General features: G+C 43.5%; 1 protein-coding gene across 2 annotated transcripts; it reads left to right on the top strand.

Annotated features, from left to right (window-relative positions):
* Positions 1 to 462: 462 nt before the first annotated feature.
* Positions 463 to 16,247, top strand: arvcfa (ARVCF delta catenin family member a). Of its 2 annotated transcripts, XM_062412198.1 has the most exons (16): positions 463 to 571; positions 4,834 to 5,007; positions 5,664 to 6,274; positions 8,669 to 9,147; positions 9,233 to 9,416; positions 9,500 to 9,617; positions 9,755 to 9,920; positions 10,620 to 10,637; positions 10,772 to 10,843; positions 11,707 to 11,834; positions 12,619 to 12,769; positions 12,851 to 13,043; positions 13,326 to 13,437; positions 13,750 to 13,837; positions 15,041 to 15,117; positions 15,359 to 16,247. In XM_062412198.1, exons 1-16 carry the CDS (start codon positions 551 to 553, stop codon positions 15,449 to 15,451), a joined length of 2,685 nt encoding a protein of 894 aa, XP_062268182.1. In that variant the 5' UTR covers positions 463 to 550; the 3' UTR covers positions 15,452 to 16,247. The 2 variants fall into 2 exon arrangements, with proteins under 2 accessions (XP_062268182.1, XP_062268183.1); XM_062412199.1 differs by lacking the exon at positions 10,772 to 10,843.
* The last annotated feature ends 183 nt before the right edge of the window (positions 16,248 to 16,430 follow it).

The raw sequence follows: 16,430 nt of genomic DNA, 5'->3' as shown, positions 1-16,430 counted from the left end.
CCTGCCTGCCAGAAAATATGGGTACAGAGCACAGGGATTGCAGGGCTCTGCACTTACCTAAGCCATTCACAGGCTCAGCATCACACAGTTGATTCAGCATCTTGCTTATAGCGCACACGCAGTGAACTGCAGCACACACCAGTGCAGAGGAAGAGGGCAGGGATGACAGAGAGCCCCTGCCCAGTGTTTGTAGGGGTGCATGAGGGTGTTTGTGGACGTGTTTGTGAGAACGTCTGTGTTGAGCAAACGTGTGCATAGGGTCTTTGTGGGAGAAAGAGAAATAGAAGCAGAGAGAGTGAGATAGAAAGAGAGAGAGAGAGATAGAGGGGAGGAGAGTGAGGGAGGGAGGCAGAGGGAGAGGGAGAGAGAGAGAGAGAGAGAGAGGGAGGGAGGGCTAGCGGACATGTGTTGGTGAGAGCTGGGAGGAAAGGATGGCTGCTCATGTTTGAACTGCCTCAAATGCTCAGAGGTAGAGTCAAGGCAAGAATTCATCCGAGGCAGGGGGACGCATCTTGTTCATCATTTGTGGGGAAGCAGAGAATATTTGGCAATGCCTGCTGAAGTGAAAGAGGTGAGTGTGTGGTGGAATGGCTCTATTTGCTCTGTACCCTCCCTCTTTTTCTTTTTTTTTCTTCTGCTATTGCCTATCAGTTTTTTTTTTCTTCCTGCGGAGAACTGAAGCCCACCACAGCTTTATGCATTCTGCCTCTGTCATGATGAAAGAAGGAGGTATCAGTCGCTTCACCTCCTTCCCTCTCACTGCTGTTCGGTGCAGTCTCCTTGTGTGCATGGGGGACATGATGCTAACATCTTCATTAAGTGTGTGTGTGTGTGTGTGTGTGTGTGTGTGTGCGTGTGTGTGTGTGTGTGCGTGCATGCACATGGCAGTGCGTGTGTGTGCAAATTGCATAGGCAAGCTTATAAAGGGGGATAATCTTTGATTGCATTATGAGGAGAGGTTGTCCCTCCAGGGGGAAAATGGTGCACACACTCTGGTAAGTGTATTGCCATGATGTATCAGAGACATATTAAATCTGACCATGCAGTATTTAACTATTTGAGGATCAGAGCATAATCAGGAGTAAAAGGAGGCTCCAAATGGAAACTTTGAGACTGAGTATCCTCCCTTCTTCTCCTCTGTGGCGTCATCTTGAACGAGTATTTACTAAATGGATCAGCCTGCTTAGAATAAGGGTGAACAGGATGTTATGCATGGCAGACAATGGTGTTTCTGCAGGAAACAAGCGTCAACTAAAAATGGTTTGAATGCATTTATGTCATTTCAGTGCCTTTTCCATTCACAATGCACAGCAACACATTCTGTATATTAACAGTGACCAGCACAAGCATCTCGGATTCAACAGATAGTGCACGGCAGATGAGTTGTGACAAAGTTGTGACTAATGTCTTCTGACATCAGTGGGCTGATGTCATGTTTTATTACCCCGTGGACGCGCCACTCTTTCAGCCCCACACACTGCAAAACTAACACACGCTCAAGTTTGATCCCCGCACACTCACTTCACCATCTTTGTGTCTCTCTGGCATGGATTTGTGACAAGTTGAATTTGTGGCTTGTGTCTGTCATGCCCTTGAGCTGGTCACCAACAAACCTGACCTCACTCAGCATTAGATCAGACTCGGTTGTCTCCCGAAATAATACCTTGGCTTCTGCTGGCCTCAATTCTGAGAGTTGACAGGCACAAGATGCTCATCATGTCATTCTGCCTCCTGCATCGCTGCACCATATACCATACCTCCACGTCTTTACAGCTGGGTCAGATTGAGCGTCATCGTCTTGACCTATTTGGCTCTGTGGGCACACTTAGTTAGTGATGGTGCAGTGAGTTATTTAAATGAGTTTTGACTCAGAGTGGCCTGGCCTTCCCTGGAGCTCGAATCAGACGGGGACAGCGTGCGGGCCCCTGTCCAGCCTATTATCGTCCTCCAAATCCTTAATCAAGCCGTCTGTGCTGGACAGTGGTACCCTGTCTGTCTCCGGGCCAGGCGTTCAGTTTGTGCCGCCGAACAATATCCAATCAACCTCCCCCAGAGATGTTCAAGCCGAGATCATCTCCTCGCTGCCAATTTCCCCTGGGTGACCCTTTCATCTCCGCGTCCCTCTGACACATTTTGTGCTCGGATATGAGGGCCACTTATGTTCGGTGGGGTGTCTGAAAAGCGAATCGAGCTCTCGCCCTGCACATTAGCTCCGCGGCTCGCTGCAGCCTGATTCAATGCAGTGGAGGTGAGTTCTCTGGAACTTGTTCGGTTTAATGTTAGGGCCTCAGATACACGAGAGCCAGGAGGTTTTAACAGTTTATTTGTTTTTGTCCTACACTTTCATTTCAGTGTATCATCCAGTGTATATATATATATCTATCCTGTGAGATCATGTACAATAATGTCCCAGTTCTGAATAGCCGAATGATTTTAGAGTGGATAAGCAATTCAGGTGGTAAAATGGCTCATAAATGATGCAGCAGAATTGATCTCCTCCATAATAGAAGCTTAATTAGACTCTGATGTTTTGATGGGGTTGTTTACATCAGTGTTTGTCCCAGATTTGAGTGAAATTCTCCCCCTGCGACCACCACGCCTTCAAAACTAAAACAGGTGTGTGAGATAATTCGATATTGACTAAAAACATGAGTGCTTTTGGAGACGCACACCGGAATGAATGAACATTTTGAAAGAAAATCTGCATAAAATGTGTTTACAGTAAAAAAAAAAAAAAAAAAGCCTCCGGTTTTCCCTCCGACCAAGATGCTGAATAATTAATCCGCTCTGGTTAATGAAGCACACTCGGCTGAAGAGAAAAGAGAGTTTAAGATCTGTTTGAGATAAGAAAGTGGAAATTACAGAGATATCAACACGTTGTATCAGAGCGGCAGCTGGATTATTGATTTAAGAGCCGCTGGTGGTAAATCAGGCCTCACAACAAAAACCTTGAATGACTGGATGCTCACATCCAGCCCCGTCACAGAGCTGCTGCACTTTGTCCAAGGGCCTTTTTTTTTTAAATCTCCACCCCACAAAAACACTGCTATCTGATCATACAGATGCAGCTACTTCTCGAAAACATTGCTTTGCTTGCTGGCTGTTAAATTATTACCAGGCCCTACACTGCTTGCTCTCGAGCAGACTAAAGCGAGCCACTTCAACTGAAATGCAGGAAACGTGTATCCTAGTACCCCTGCAAGATGTTTTTCTGTCAGTTTCTGTACATATCAAAGAAAAGGAAACTCTGCTCCCTGACATTATTATCAAAGTTTTAAGAAGTATGACGCAAGATAAGGGTAAACACTTTTTATTTTAAAGTGTATAAGTAGCAACATTGAGATCTTTAAATTTAAGGGATTTCCATAAAAATTGCACATGTAATTTGCAGATTTCAACTTATTCTCTTCCCAACAACTTAGACGAAAGTATTACATGATTGAAAAAGACAAATAATACATTTCACAGCTATAACCTCGTCTGTACACGAGGATATAAAACATAACACAAGAAAAACAACAGCATTAGCTAATTAAGTGTTAAATTGCGTCTATCACCCTATATTGTTTCCCCTCTATGTTTTTGCTGAGTAGCGTCTACACAATAATCACTGGCAGAATCCCTTCAGTTTGAAGTGACCATATTTCACACCTTTTTCCCCGTTTCAAATTCAAAGTTTTAATTTCCGTAAGAGGATACGGTGTATTTGTAAAACTAATCTCACTGCACTTCCACGTCTCCTCTCTGAGGCTGCTCTCCGGGGGCCTCGAGCGAGAGCGGGTTGGTCAGCCTCTGATGATTAACTGAGTGTTTTCTGAGTGACGCACAGCCAACCTCAGGTGACAGGCTGTAAGAGGCCAGTTTGCACGAAGGCCAGACAGGGGAGCGTGCACGGCTGCAGACTCAGGGAGGTGTGTGATCCGGCAAGTGGGACGACAATAGTGGAAGATTGCATTTACACAACACAATAGAATATGATTTGCCTGACCAGCAGCTATGGAGGCAAAGCTTATCAAGCAGCTTATCCCCTTTTTTGAGCTCTGAATACATCCCTTAACTGAGAGTAAGCAACTTTAGAATACACACGCATACACACTCACATAACACACACAAACACACACACACACACTCATACACACGCACGCACTTTAACAGCTTGTTCTCCCTCCAAGACCAAAACAAAACAATTGACGAAATGGGAATTGTAACAGAGGGTTGGAGGAAGATAACAGACTTAATACTAAACAGAATCCTTAATTGAAATCGAATGAAAAAGGAAAGTCAGATTTCAGAAGCCTGAGATCCTCAGAGACCAGAATGACTGGTCTGTTTGGGGACATAGTTGACGAGGAGGACTTTTTCTTTGTTGTTGTTGTCTTCGTGTTTTAAAGCACATTTTATTTCTTTTTAATATGGGCTGTGTACATTTCTCAGCATATAACTTATTTTCATACATCTATACATATATTCTCATATATTTTTGGGCACCTGACCCTGCTTTAGAATCAAAAACGACATGCTCATCTTATTATCTACAATATATGACTTTCCAGTTCATCTCTCTGATTTTCTATACACACTGTATATTAGTCTGATATAAATATACGTGTGCACATTATTCAGCGTGAACTCTGTAAGTCATGTGTGATGATTTGATAATGTTTCGACAGCCCTAACAACATGATGTGCCATCACCGTGTCGTCCATCCCATAATCTTCTCTCTATTTGTGTGTAATGCAGACGAGATTTCTCAATACCCACGATGGTGCATTTACACTGATTGCGTGCAGCATCCGTGTCCAACTCATTTGTGTGTGTGTTGTCTGGAGCAGAGTTCAGAGGGTCACCCTCCTCCTCTCTCTCTGGCCCAGGAGGGGAAAGAGCCCACTCTGGATAACCCGTCCGCCACCGACGAACTGGACACGCCCACCTCCGTCGCCTCCGTGATGACCTCGACCAATGAGAGCTCCTTGGAGACCGACACCCCGCACCAGACGGACACTGAGGTGTGCGACTCAATGTTCACTTTAGTTTTCAGAGTCAAAAACAATATTATTAGAAAAATCCATTAAAGCTGAGCTTCCTAAACTTGACACGACAACGACACCATGAAATTCAATGCGAATAAATGTTGTTGTTCGGTTTCTACAAATAGCAACGCAAAGCTTCACTCTCACTCTCCTGCGAAAGAGTTAAAATCAACAGACTCAACCAGGCGATTAAAGATCCGGCAATTTACTCGGCTTCTAAACAATGGCTGGACCTCAAGTTGTTTCATCAGAGTCCAATCTAAACTCATTTTCAACAAGGGGGATTCATTATTGTTTGGCTGGAAAGAAGAACTCATTATTCACTGATGGCCCACAAGGCCAGAGAAGCACTGCGATGATGATGATTGATCATCAGTATGAAAAAATGAGCTGTGATGGTGCGGAAGGGTTTTAAATGAGAAATAAACACACTGTAGGCAACGGAGACATGTTGGGTCTACTCCCGGCCGAATTAAGACCAAATAGTTCCTGCTCCGACTGTGAACAAACCAATTTGGTGGCGTTCAAAGGGGCAGAGGGAAATCTGTAGCTCTCACAAACCAATGGGATTTCATTGCCTTGTGATTAGACTGTTGTGGAGATATTTAGCTCTGATGCATTTATCCCTGCAGGAGTCCAAGGCTGTGGAACAAGAGGGTGAACAGGCCCTGAGTGAGAGCCAAGAATCATCAGACACACAACTGGAGAACTTCCAGACCTCACCTGATCTCACGTCGACCCCAGTGGTTAAAGAGAACGCTCCAGCTGAGCCACCCACTCCTGCAGCAAACACTGAACCCACTGAGTCCCTCACACCGATCGCAATGACCGGCGGCGCCGCCACAGCACCTCCACTGCCTCAGGCGGTCCTGCCACCCGGGGAGCCTCAGGCGGTGAATCCAGACAGCCAGAGCCGAGTGTACACCCTGCCTGATGCATACAGAGGCATCGGGGGCGACATGTGCGCAGGGTACGGCAGCCTATCCCGCGCCACCCTCCACGGATACTGGCCGGCCAAGAACTTCCAGCCTGGGGCCCACTACACCCTCCCCTTCCTCCGGGACAGCTACGCCCCTGCTGCACTCAGCGGCCAGGCAGAGGAGGAGGGCGGCGGCGAGCGGGGAGGGAATCCCCTGGACATGAAGAATGACCACCCGACCCACAGTTATCCGACACTGGGGGGGATGCCCCAGTTCAGGCCAATTACAACCATGGAGCTCCTCAGAGAGCCCTCGAGAACCAGGTACATAAGATCAAACTTTATTGATCCCACGGAGGGAAAGTGTGTGAATGGCTTTGGAGGACTCTTGTGGTTTTTATGGTGCAAATGATGTCGAGACAAATACCGATGAGTCTCTCTACAGACAGAAAATCTGTAATATTTCAGTCACTACTCCATAAACACATTAAAGAGAACATTTTAAATATGTATTTTCCAGTCACAATAATGACAGAGTTTGGAATGGAGTCCATTAACTTAAGGTCAATCTTTGATCCTATTATACGTTTGTGGTCAGACAACAGATGTGGGATCATTATTAATGTTGAATCTATGTTTAGTCAATATGGTCTTTTGAGTTTTCATCTCAACAAGGCTATTGAGACTGTTTCGAATGCATGGTGTAATGATGCATTAGTCTTTAAAGCTGTGGATGTTAAGGCTCATCAAGACAAACCAAAATGCTAAACAATCTAGATCACAGACTGTAAATAAAGATGGAAGACATGATAGCGCCCCCAAAATTGAAGTAAAATCAAATCAAATATACTTTGAATATCCCAGAGAGGAAAACAATTTTTGGGCCAAAGTGCTACAGCAGTTGCAGAACAGTACATACTACTACCGACAACAACAACAAACAGTACATAGGATATTGCACTTATTGCCCCTAAGCCAAAGCGTTTCGATCTCCCTCTAGTGGCTGGCTGCAGTATAGGTCATCAATAGTACCCTACCTAACTAAAAAGTGCAATTACAAGTTGAATACATTTTTCTTCACACTGATTCCAGTCATTGAAGGTAGGTCATTACACTGATGTGTGTTTGAGTGTTAATTTTGGTTTTGATTAGTAATTTGATGTTAAAAATGGGGTGATTGACAGCTGAGACTCACTTAGATTAGTGGAATGCTACTTGCTACTGTGGCTCAATCCTCTGATTGCTAATTTGCTCTCTGGCCAAAAATGCCCCCAAAATCCCAATTCTTCATACCTGGGATATTTTGTCATCCCTACTTGAAAGTGGGAGGAAGTGGAGATGCTCCATCGATCTTCATGTCTGGTCTATGATGTTTTCCCATGTGCCATTTTATGAGCAGCCATTTTGTTTAAAAATGTAGATGACATCGGAGATTCAGTTGCCACGACTGAGACTTCCTCGGGAAAAAAATTTGTAGCAGTAGTTAACATATCCAAACACAGTTCCAGTCAACGCTCAGTATAATTTTTATGGCAGTTGACTTGCTGTGATAATAACCCATATTAACCTGAGCAGTTGCACAGGCAGTGCAGTCGCCTTTATCCTGTTCCTGTGAGTGAGCTCGGACAACAGATAGACAGATGGACAGCAGTTAAGCAGCATCTGGTATCAATCAGGAAGCCGGCTGCAAAGTCAATAAATAAGGAGGTTTTACCTGTTATTCCCTGCCAGAAGCTTTTCCTTAGCCCATATAAAGTGACAGAGCTGTTTACTAAAGACACAACTCACTGTTGCCCGGTGTTAAACTCACCAAAGGTGCCTCTATTAGACCCTTTAATTCACCCTGTGGAAAATGAAATGAACAGGGTGACATTTTGGGGCGAGCATGCTCACTTTCTTGCTGAGGAAGAGACGAGAGGATCGATAGCTCTCTTAGTCGTCCGTTGAATCTAAGGCTGCAGCCAGGAGATGTTTGTATAGCTTAGCTTCTAATTAAATGCAGGAGAAAAAAGCTAGGCTGGCTCTGCCGAGAGAGCTCATAACGTTTGTGATATGAGTTTGCCAGATAACATGAAAAAAAATTGTCAAGAAATAGTCCTGTTAATAACCATCCTTCAAAATACATTTTCACATTTTTTAACTTTTTTGATTAAGTCCATTTCAAGTGTTGGATGGCCTATTTCTTTCTCTGAATAATTGGACAGAACCAGGGAAGTTTCCCCATGGTTTCAGTATTTATGCTAAGCTAGGGTAATCAACTACTAGGTCTCTGATTCAACTCCACGGAGAGACAACAAAAGACGAACCTGGATTGATCTGTCCAAAAATCCAAGAGTCTCCCTACCCTGTCTAGTGCCCCTTAGCAAGGCACCTTACTCCCCCAACACCTGCTCCCTGAGCGCCGTACATGGTCGCTCAATGCTCTGTGTGTCCTTCACCAGATGGGTCAAAAGCAGAAGTTAAATTTCCCTACCTGCATGAGTGTGCCTTTGCATGTCTGTGTATGGGTTTGGGACTAATAAATGCATCTTAATCTTAATGTTATAGCTTCATATTTAGTAGTATTGGTATCGACCCTCTCCTCTTATTCTCTGCAAGAAGATAAGCTAATTTCGTAAATTATTCAAAGTGATCCAAATTATTAAAATTGAATGATAAATTTGCATGTTTGTCCTCATCACAACATAAATGAATGCATGACTTCTTCTGTCCCCTCAGAGGTGGCTACGATGATGCCTTCATGGCCCAGCTAGAGGGGAACCTGAATCCCTTCTTCCAGGCCATGTGCCGAGCACAGACCCTGCAGTTCCCCCATAAGCGCAGCAGCATGGTCAGCCTGGACAGCATCCGTAGAGACCCACGCTGGAGGGACCCCAACCTGAACGAGGTCATCTCCATGCTCAGCCACCCGATGGACCCTGTCAAGTCCAACGCGGCCGCTTATTTGCAGCACCTGTGTTATGAGAACGACCTCATCAAGCAGGAAGTCCGCCAGCTGAACGGCGTGCCAATCCTGGTGGAACTACTGGACCACCCGAAACCTGAAGTTCACCGTAAGGCCTGCGGTGCTCTGCGCAACATTTCCTTTGGGAAGGACCATAATAACAAAATGGCCATCAAGAGCTGTGATGGCATACCAGCTTTGGTCAGACTGCTGAGGAAGACCAGCAGCATGGAGGTCAAAGAGCTGGTCACAGGTACTTTGAAAATCCTGAATTTTTCTCCAGCCATAACGAACCTTCATTTTATTTCTACAACTTTAGTATTTTTGTTACCCTGCAGGCACTTTGTGGAACCTCTCCTCACACGAGCCACTGAAGATGATGGTCATCAACCAAGGCCTTCAAACTCTGACTGACGAAATCATCATCCCACACTCGGGCTGGAGGAGAGACTCGGCCGATCCCCCCAAAATGCACAGCGCTGATTGGACCACAGTCTTCAAGAACACCTCTGGATGTCTGAGGTAATCTCTGCTGCTGCTGTCAAAGAGTGAAAGACAAATGTTCCTGCAAGCTGAGGTGTGATAGAGCCGAGTTGTTTCTGCAGGAACGTCAGCTCAGATGGGGCGGAGGCTCGACAGAGGTTGAGGGATTGTCAGGGGCTGGTGGACGCGCTCCTTCATGCCCTGCAGTCAGCTGTTGTCAACAAGGATACTGACAATAAGGTTGTTGGCGTCAACACAACTTATTAATATATGAATGAGTATACTTCAAATTTAGGTTAACAGCCTGTCTTTGACATTTCGTTAGTACCTTTATAGCATCTTTGATTGAATTCCTCTGTCATTGTTCGCTATTTTAGTCGGTGGAGAACTGCGTCTGTATTCTGCGCAACCTCTCGTATCACGTTCACAAAGAGATACCAGGAGCCGAGCGATTCCAGGAGCCCCACTCCAGTCTGATGAGGTCGGTCGGGCAGCAGAAGAAGAAGAACGAACCTGACTGTTTGGGTGGGAAAAGGCCCAAAGGTTAGTCGGCCATAACACATTACAGTTCATGAATGCCAACTAAGTCTATTCTTTGTTTTTCTTCTTTCCTCACCTAACTTTCCATTTTTAGGTTTTTAGTCCTTCATTATCCCTTAACAGTTGTAACATCTATTAGTATCTCCCCAAACCAACCCTTTTCTGTTTGAACAGCTTACCTTGAGCGTCTCCTGCCTTCGAGCAGGGCCTTCACATTCTTTGCCCCCTTGTATGCCAATGAGAGCCTGAATATTTCATCACCCTGTGCAGTAGCTGACAAGAGATTTCACTCAGTAAAAGTGCAAGGTCCCAAAAACATTTTTTTACAACTGATGCAACAATCAGAACGATTTTTACATAGTGAAAAACTCAGATAACACGTAACCTATGTAAGAAGCAGTTTCAATTATAACTGATCAACAGTAGTTAATGGACTGCAGCTGTTTGTGATGGAAGGGAATGACTTAATGGAGAAACAATAAAGTTGGAGTTAATTGTGATTTACAGTTTTATAGCATTTTACCAATGCTAACCTCCCGGAGCTAATTGCACAAAATTGACGAATGCAGCACTGAGTCAAACGTGACGCAGGATTGTCCTCCAGCACATTGAGGAGCTCTGTGCTTTGTCCCTTCTCCAGCATAATATATTCTTAGTCCCTGTTCTCTCTCTCTTCTTTTCCTTTCAAACCCTATTCACCAGAGGAGTGGTTCAATCAAGGTCAGTCCGCACGCCACTCCTGAATATTTCCGTGGCAGTATTATGGTGATTGGATATTTGCTGTCATTGTGTATCAGTGTACAATGAAAACCAGTGTTTGTGTTTGTGTGCATGTGTGTGTCTGTGGTGTACAGGTTGGAAAAACGGATTTATGGACAGAAAGTACGGTACATTGGATTTACCAAAACGTACAGATCAAATGAAAGGTATATGTTTTCTGAAAAGAGCATCTCAGATTTAACAAAATATTGATTGCAGTACGAAATATAGTAATGTTATAGGAGGCTGTAGATTAGAGGGTAAATATGTCATGTAGCGTTTTCATCATATGTCATCATCAAACTAATATGAAGCATTTGCATCTGCTCTCTGTGCTGTTATTTGTTTTGAAAGCATGATGCTGGCATGGCCTGAAAGGGAATTCATTTAAATTCAAAGCCACACATCAGCACCTGCACCACTTGATGAGAGTTTCATTACAAAAAACAAAAAAGACCCACCAACTGAAAGACATTTTTATCCGACAACACCTAGAAGAGTAACATTTACTCTGGTAGGAACAGGAATTTGCATTCACGTTTTTCTGCATGAGCTACAGCATGTGCGCATCTCAGAGATTTGTGCAGCTAAACTATCGTTAGGTTTTGTGTTTATAGCCTTGTGGCTGATTTTAATCATGGATTCATTCTGTGTGCAGAAAAACAATCCCTCAGTAGTAGTTTCGGACTGAACAGAGAGCAGAGCTACGCTGATGCCTCCCACGCCGCAGCCAGTGAATGCAAATCAGAATGACAAGCATGTAACGATCCTGGGTCAGCTTTATACCAATTGTCAGGTGTCCAGGTGCTGGCACACATGAAAAAAAACTCTGCAGGAGGCTGCTAGAGTAGTGATGTTCCTCCCTACATCTAAATGTTCTTATCTTATATTCTGACACAGAGATTCACTAACATATTTCCCATGTATACAACATGGAAACAAACACCATCCAACATGTAAACCCACTGATGCTGTTGAACTGCCCCTGCCTCCCAGTCCTTCCTGACTTTCTCTGCCTCTGCTGTTAAAGGGTTGGAGCTGCTGTACCAGCCGGAGGTGCTGAGGCTCTACCTCTCTCTTCTCACCTGCAGTCACAACAACAACACCCTGGAGGCGGCGGCGGGAGCAGTGCAGAACCTGGCAGCGGGACATTGGGCTGTGAGTGGTTGGAATAGTGACACTCGCTAGACCCATTCATAGTGGATTATTCTACCTTGAGGCTTAGACCTTGCATGAGTTTTATTTAAATCTATAACACTTACTGCTGAGAATCATTATATATCCAAAGAAGATACCATGGCTGCTCTCATTTTGTCCTGATGTTATACACTGTCCACTGATCATTTCCAGGGTTTGTCCGCGAAGCTGTATCAATATTAAAGTGTGAAATAAGACAAAGATTAGAATGGCACTCAATAGAGAGCATACCTCTGCCAAGGCCCAAAAGTCCCCTTATTAAACCACAATTAAACTTTCAATTATTTGGGGATCTGCACCACAATACAAACGCATCCGCACCAAAATCGTAAGGGTTCTTACTTGATCTTGGTTCGTGAAAATCAGGTTTATATGGCTTTGATTGTTTTAATCTAACTGGATTCTCTGGATTGACATTGTCACCATGATACATGATCAAAGAAATCTCTTTCACTGCGAGGAACTCCAGGTGGTTCCATCGCTGTGTCACTTTATTTTAGCATCAATGCTCTAGCACTGCTCAGATTAAAGCCTTAAAATACTGAGATTTTGACCCTGAATTGCATCACACACATCAAATAACTTGAGAGAATTGAACTTCTCATGGTTTAGTTTGTGCTTGGGATATTATGAGGGGTTTTGAAAAAAGGTGGAAAGATGACCAACCGAGCCCCTGAAGCAACTGTCACCAGATCCTTCCAAACAGGTTGCCATCACTCAGCTGTTATATCCGTTGTGTCTGCAGTGGTCCAGCTACATCCGGGCCACGGTGCGAAAAGAGAAAGGGCTGCCCATCCTGGTGGAGCTGCTGCGCTCCGATGTGGACAAAGTGGTGCGAGCGGTGGCCATTGCTCTCCGCAACCTGGCCATGGACAGGAGGAATAAAGACCTCATAGGTTCAGGCTTGTTACTCTCACTAGCACACCCCGGGCTCTGTGACATGTGCAAACTCACGCTAAGTTGGCCTGTCATTGCAGGGAACTACGCTCTGAGGGACCTTGTCGGCAATCTTCCTTGTGGGCAGCAGAACCCGGCGAAGAATCTGGAGGGAGATACGGTGGTCTCCATTCTGAATACTATCCATGAGATCATCACAGATAGCCCCGAGAACGCCAGAGCGCTCATACAGGGCCATGCTGTGCAGAAGCTGGTGGCAATCAACAAGTCCAGGTAGGTCATCTCTTTATAGAATAATAATAGAACAGCCAAAACCCCAAATTGAAAGTCTCAAACGTTATCCTTTTGTAAAAAATAAGGCAGAGAAACAAAGCAGAGTGCATTTGGTATTATTGGATTAGCTGCTGCATTTGCTTTGACATGTCCTTGATGCGATAGCTCATGATATTATGAGCATAGTATCCCAGGGCAACCAGAAAAGGATTTTAATCATCAGGACAGTATTGTCTCAGAGCTGTCCTCTGTTGTTTACCCTAATGTCTGGTGATCTGTCAGCCAATCAGCACGGGAGACCAAGGCAGCGTCCCACGTGCTGCAGACCATATGGGCCTACAAGGACCTGAGGAACACTTTAATCAAGGCCGGTTGGAACAAGAGTCACTTTAAGGTATTTGTTCCTATTAGCTTCTCATTTAAAACTCAGAATGCACAATGGAAGGAATTTGTTTGTGTTATTTAGGCCACATATTCACTGTTTAATAAAGGGGCCAATCGAGGTTCACATCTAGATGACACTTTGTCTATAGCACCTTATGTTTGCCAAAAAATTTCAAAGTATGTTTGTTTTAGGATATTGCTATTTTCACAAGTGGGCCACATGAAGGCCACAAGTGTTGCATCATCGCCTGAAGTGGCCCACATCCGTATGTTGTCTCTCTGCTGCCATCCTGTAACATAATTCATTTTGTCTTTTTCGAAGCCAACGACCACAGGAACGACTAAAAAGTCCAAGAGTGCAAAGCAAGGCGGCGATGACATCACTTTGCCTCTCATGGACAAAAACCAAGGTCAGTAAATCAGTGCATGAATTCCCTCAGCACAATGATATTAAAGCGTCATCTGAATGAGGATGTGTCCTCTAGCTCTGGGAACAGAAAGAGGTTTTTAAACATACTCTGAGTCTTGTCGTGTCAGGGACAAAGAAAATGTTCAGGCTCACACTATATTCTTCTGGAAAATAGCCCTGAACCAATGATGTGCTGCTGAGGTTATCAGTGCACAGACTTGGCTTATTAGCCTGAGCAGCTTCTCCCAGAGGCAGAGCAGGCTCACGCATCACCAGTCACATTTCATTTGAGCATTATTCCAAAAGGGCACTTTCTCACAGCGAGAGCGACCTCTAGCTTCCTGATAAAACAGATTTTTTTATGCACTACTTTCATTGTATTTGCCTGTTTCTCTTTTTGGTCTCTCGGCCTGAAATGAATAGATGAGCCCTTGCATTTCTTTAAAGGGCAATAGGTGCCCAGCTGGCTGGATCTGCAGTATTAACATTTAAAACAAGTGGGTCTATATCAAACCTTATTAACTTCTCAAAAGTCTCCCTCAGTTTCAAAGCCTGAAATTTATTTGACGTTAGAATTTTCATGAAGACAGACATAAGCGGTAGCAGCATAGATGGTGTTAAAGCTAACTGACATGAGCACATTGCTCTGGTAGTTGAAGAAACAAAGACTAAGATACACAGATGGACATTTGTTGACTGAAAACTTTGAGTTTTAAACAATTTAGTGTCACATTTTAATAACAACAGTTCATTTCACATTAATTTAAAAGAGGCAGAGTCAATGTAGCATTGGAGCTACTTTCTTGAAATAAAATAAATATATATATTTATATATATATATATAAAAAGAGAATTAGAGAAAGTATAATCATGTTGCTGCATTAATATACCATACACAGCTCTGTGACTCATCAAATTTATTTAATTCATGCATAAATACAGGGAACTTCAAATTTGACACTTAACTTTAGCTAAGTTACATATTTAGGCTAAATCGTTAAGCTAACTTGCATTTAACTGACTTCTAATTAACTGATATGCTATAATAATATATAATGTTGATTTAGGGGACAGAATCCTGAGGTTCCTTAATAAATCTTCTTTCAAGAGTGTATAATTTTCATTTTAAAGTGACTGAAGCTTCCTCGTTACAGGTGACCGTCACTTCTCAGTGTTCTATGTCTTTGTCTTTCTTTTCTTTCAGATGTATATTCCAGTTTGGAGCAAAACGACAGAGTTGGAGAGGGGAAAGGAGCTGTTGTGGAAAGAGATGCTCTACAGGTAATCTGCCGTTTGAACGCACTGAATGAAAACCTCAAAGACATCATGACAGAAGCACATACATAATCAAATTATACATAGTCTCATTTACTAATTACTGTATTTATCTATGCCTAGAAGGGAGGCTATGCTTTGAGGGATTTTATTTTCAAATTTATTCTTGTGACATGTGTTTGTAACTGTCAGGGGTTTTCAGGCCAATCCACTAACACCGGCCCTGTGCGTATTTCTCGACCTACAGGCCACAAGTGAAAGGAAACACTTCATCAGAGCTGGCAGACCTGCGGTGGGCCTCATGGATAACAAGCCTCCACCGCTGGACTCCTGGGTGTAAACATGACAACACGGCCGCTCGCGCCGGTAAAATCCTGCAGAGACACTTTCCAGTGGTGAGATACGGATTCGTGCCATTTGATTATTCGTGAGGGGACAGAGGAACAGATCCAGTTAGAAGTCATTTTCTTTGTTCATAGGAGATAATGTGCCAAACACTTACATGTATTTATTATGGAGATTATTTGGCAATCAGTTAGACGGATGATATGTTTGAAGCTCAAGATGGATCACTTGTGATATGTGAACTAGACTAAATATGCAAACTGGTGAATGGAGACTCCAAAGAATATGACATGTACAGTTTCAAGGTTTACTGCTACACGAGTATGAGATCATTTCTAGTATTTCGAGTTTGTCGAGCCACGGAGGCCTGAGGTGACACGTGGATCTGCTGTTGAGAAAGATTCTGATATGAAACGATTTTTAAAATACGTTTGGTCTGTGTTGGAGATCACTAGGGCTCTCGTCGGCGTAGTCATCAAAAACATGCAGATGATTTGGAATTCATTTTGATTCTTAACAGATAAATCATCGGACCAGACTGTGCAGTCATTCGCTAACTGTCTCCATTCCATTTGATTCACGATCGGCAAATAGAGATTGTAAATGTGTAACAAAGGACTGTTAATACTCCAAATGAAGGCATTTATATTGTAATATTTATTGTAATACCCATGTTATTAATTAAAGGTCATGTGTATTAGCTTATAGTAAGTAATCCTACATTCAATACAACTCTGCTTTGCAGTGGTCCTTTTTGCATTGCGATGTTGAATGAAAAAATAAAATAAATGACGTGCATAATTTTATATTTTGTTTTATACTCTTTTTTTCTTAATTATACACTGAGTGATACGTTTTTTTATCTTTTCCTCTGGGTGATTTTTTACTTTAAACATCACCGACTGACTGGCTCTGGTCAGACTGACACGAACAGATAAAAACCTTAGCTGGGTTTTTCGTACAGGCAGTGACTT

The sequence above is a fragment of the Platichthys flesus genome, chromosome 19 (assembly GCF_949316205.1).
Source record: "Platichthys flesus chromosome 19, fPlaFle2.1, whole genome shotgun sequence".
Lineage (NCBI taxonomy): Eukaryota > Metazoa > Chordata > Actinopteri > Pleuronectiformes > Pleuronectidae > Platichthys > Platichthys flesus.
The sequence above is the reverse complement of the archived record's forward strand: the minus strand, read 5'-3'. Positions and strand labels throughout refer to the sequence as shown.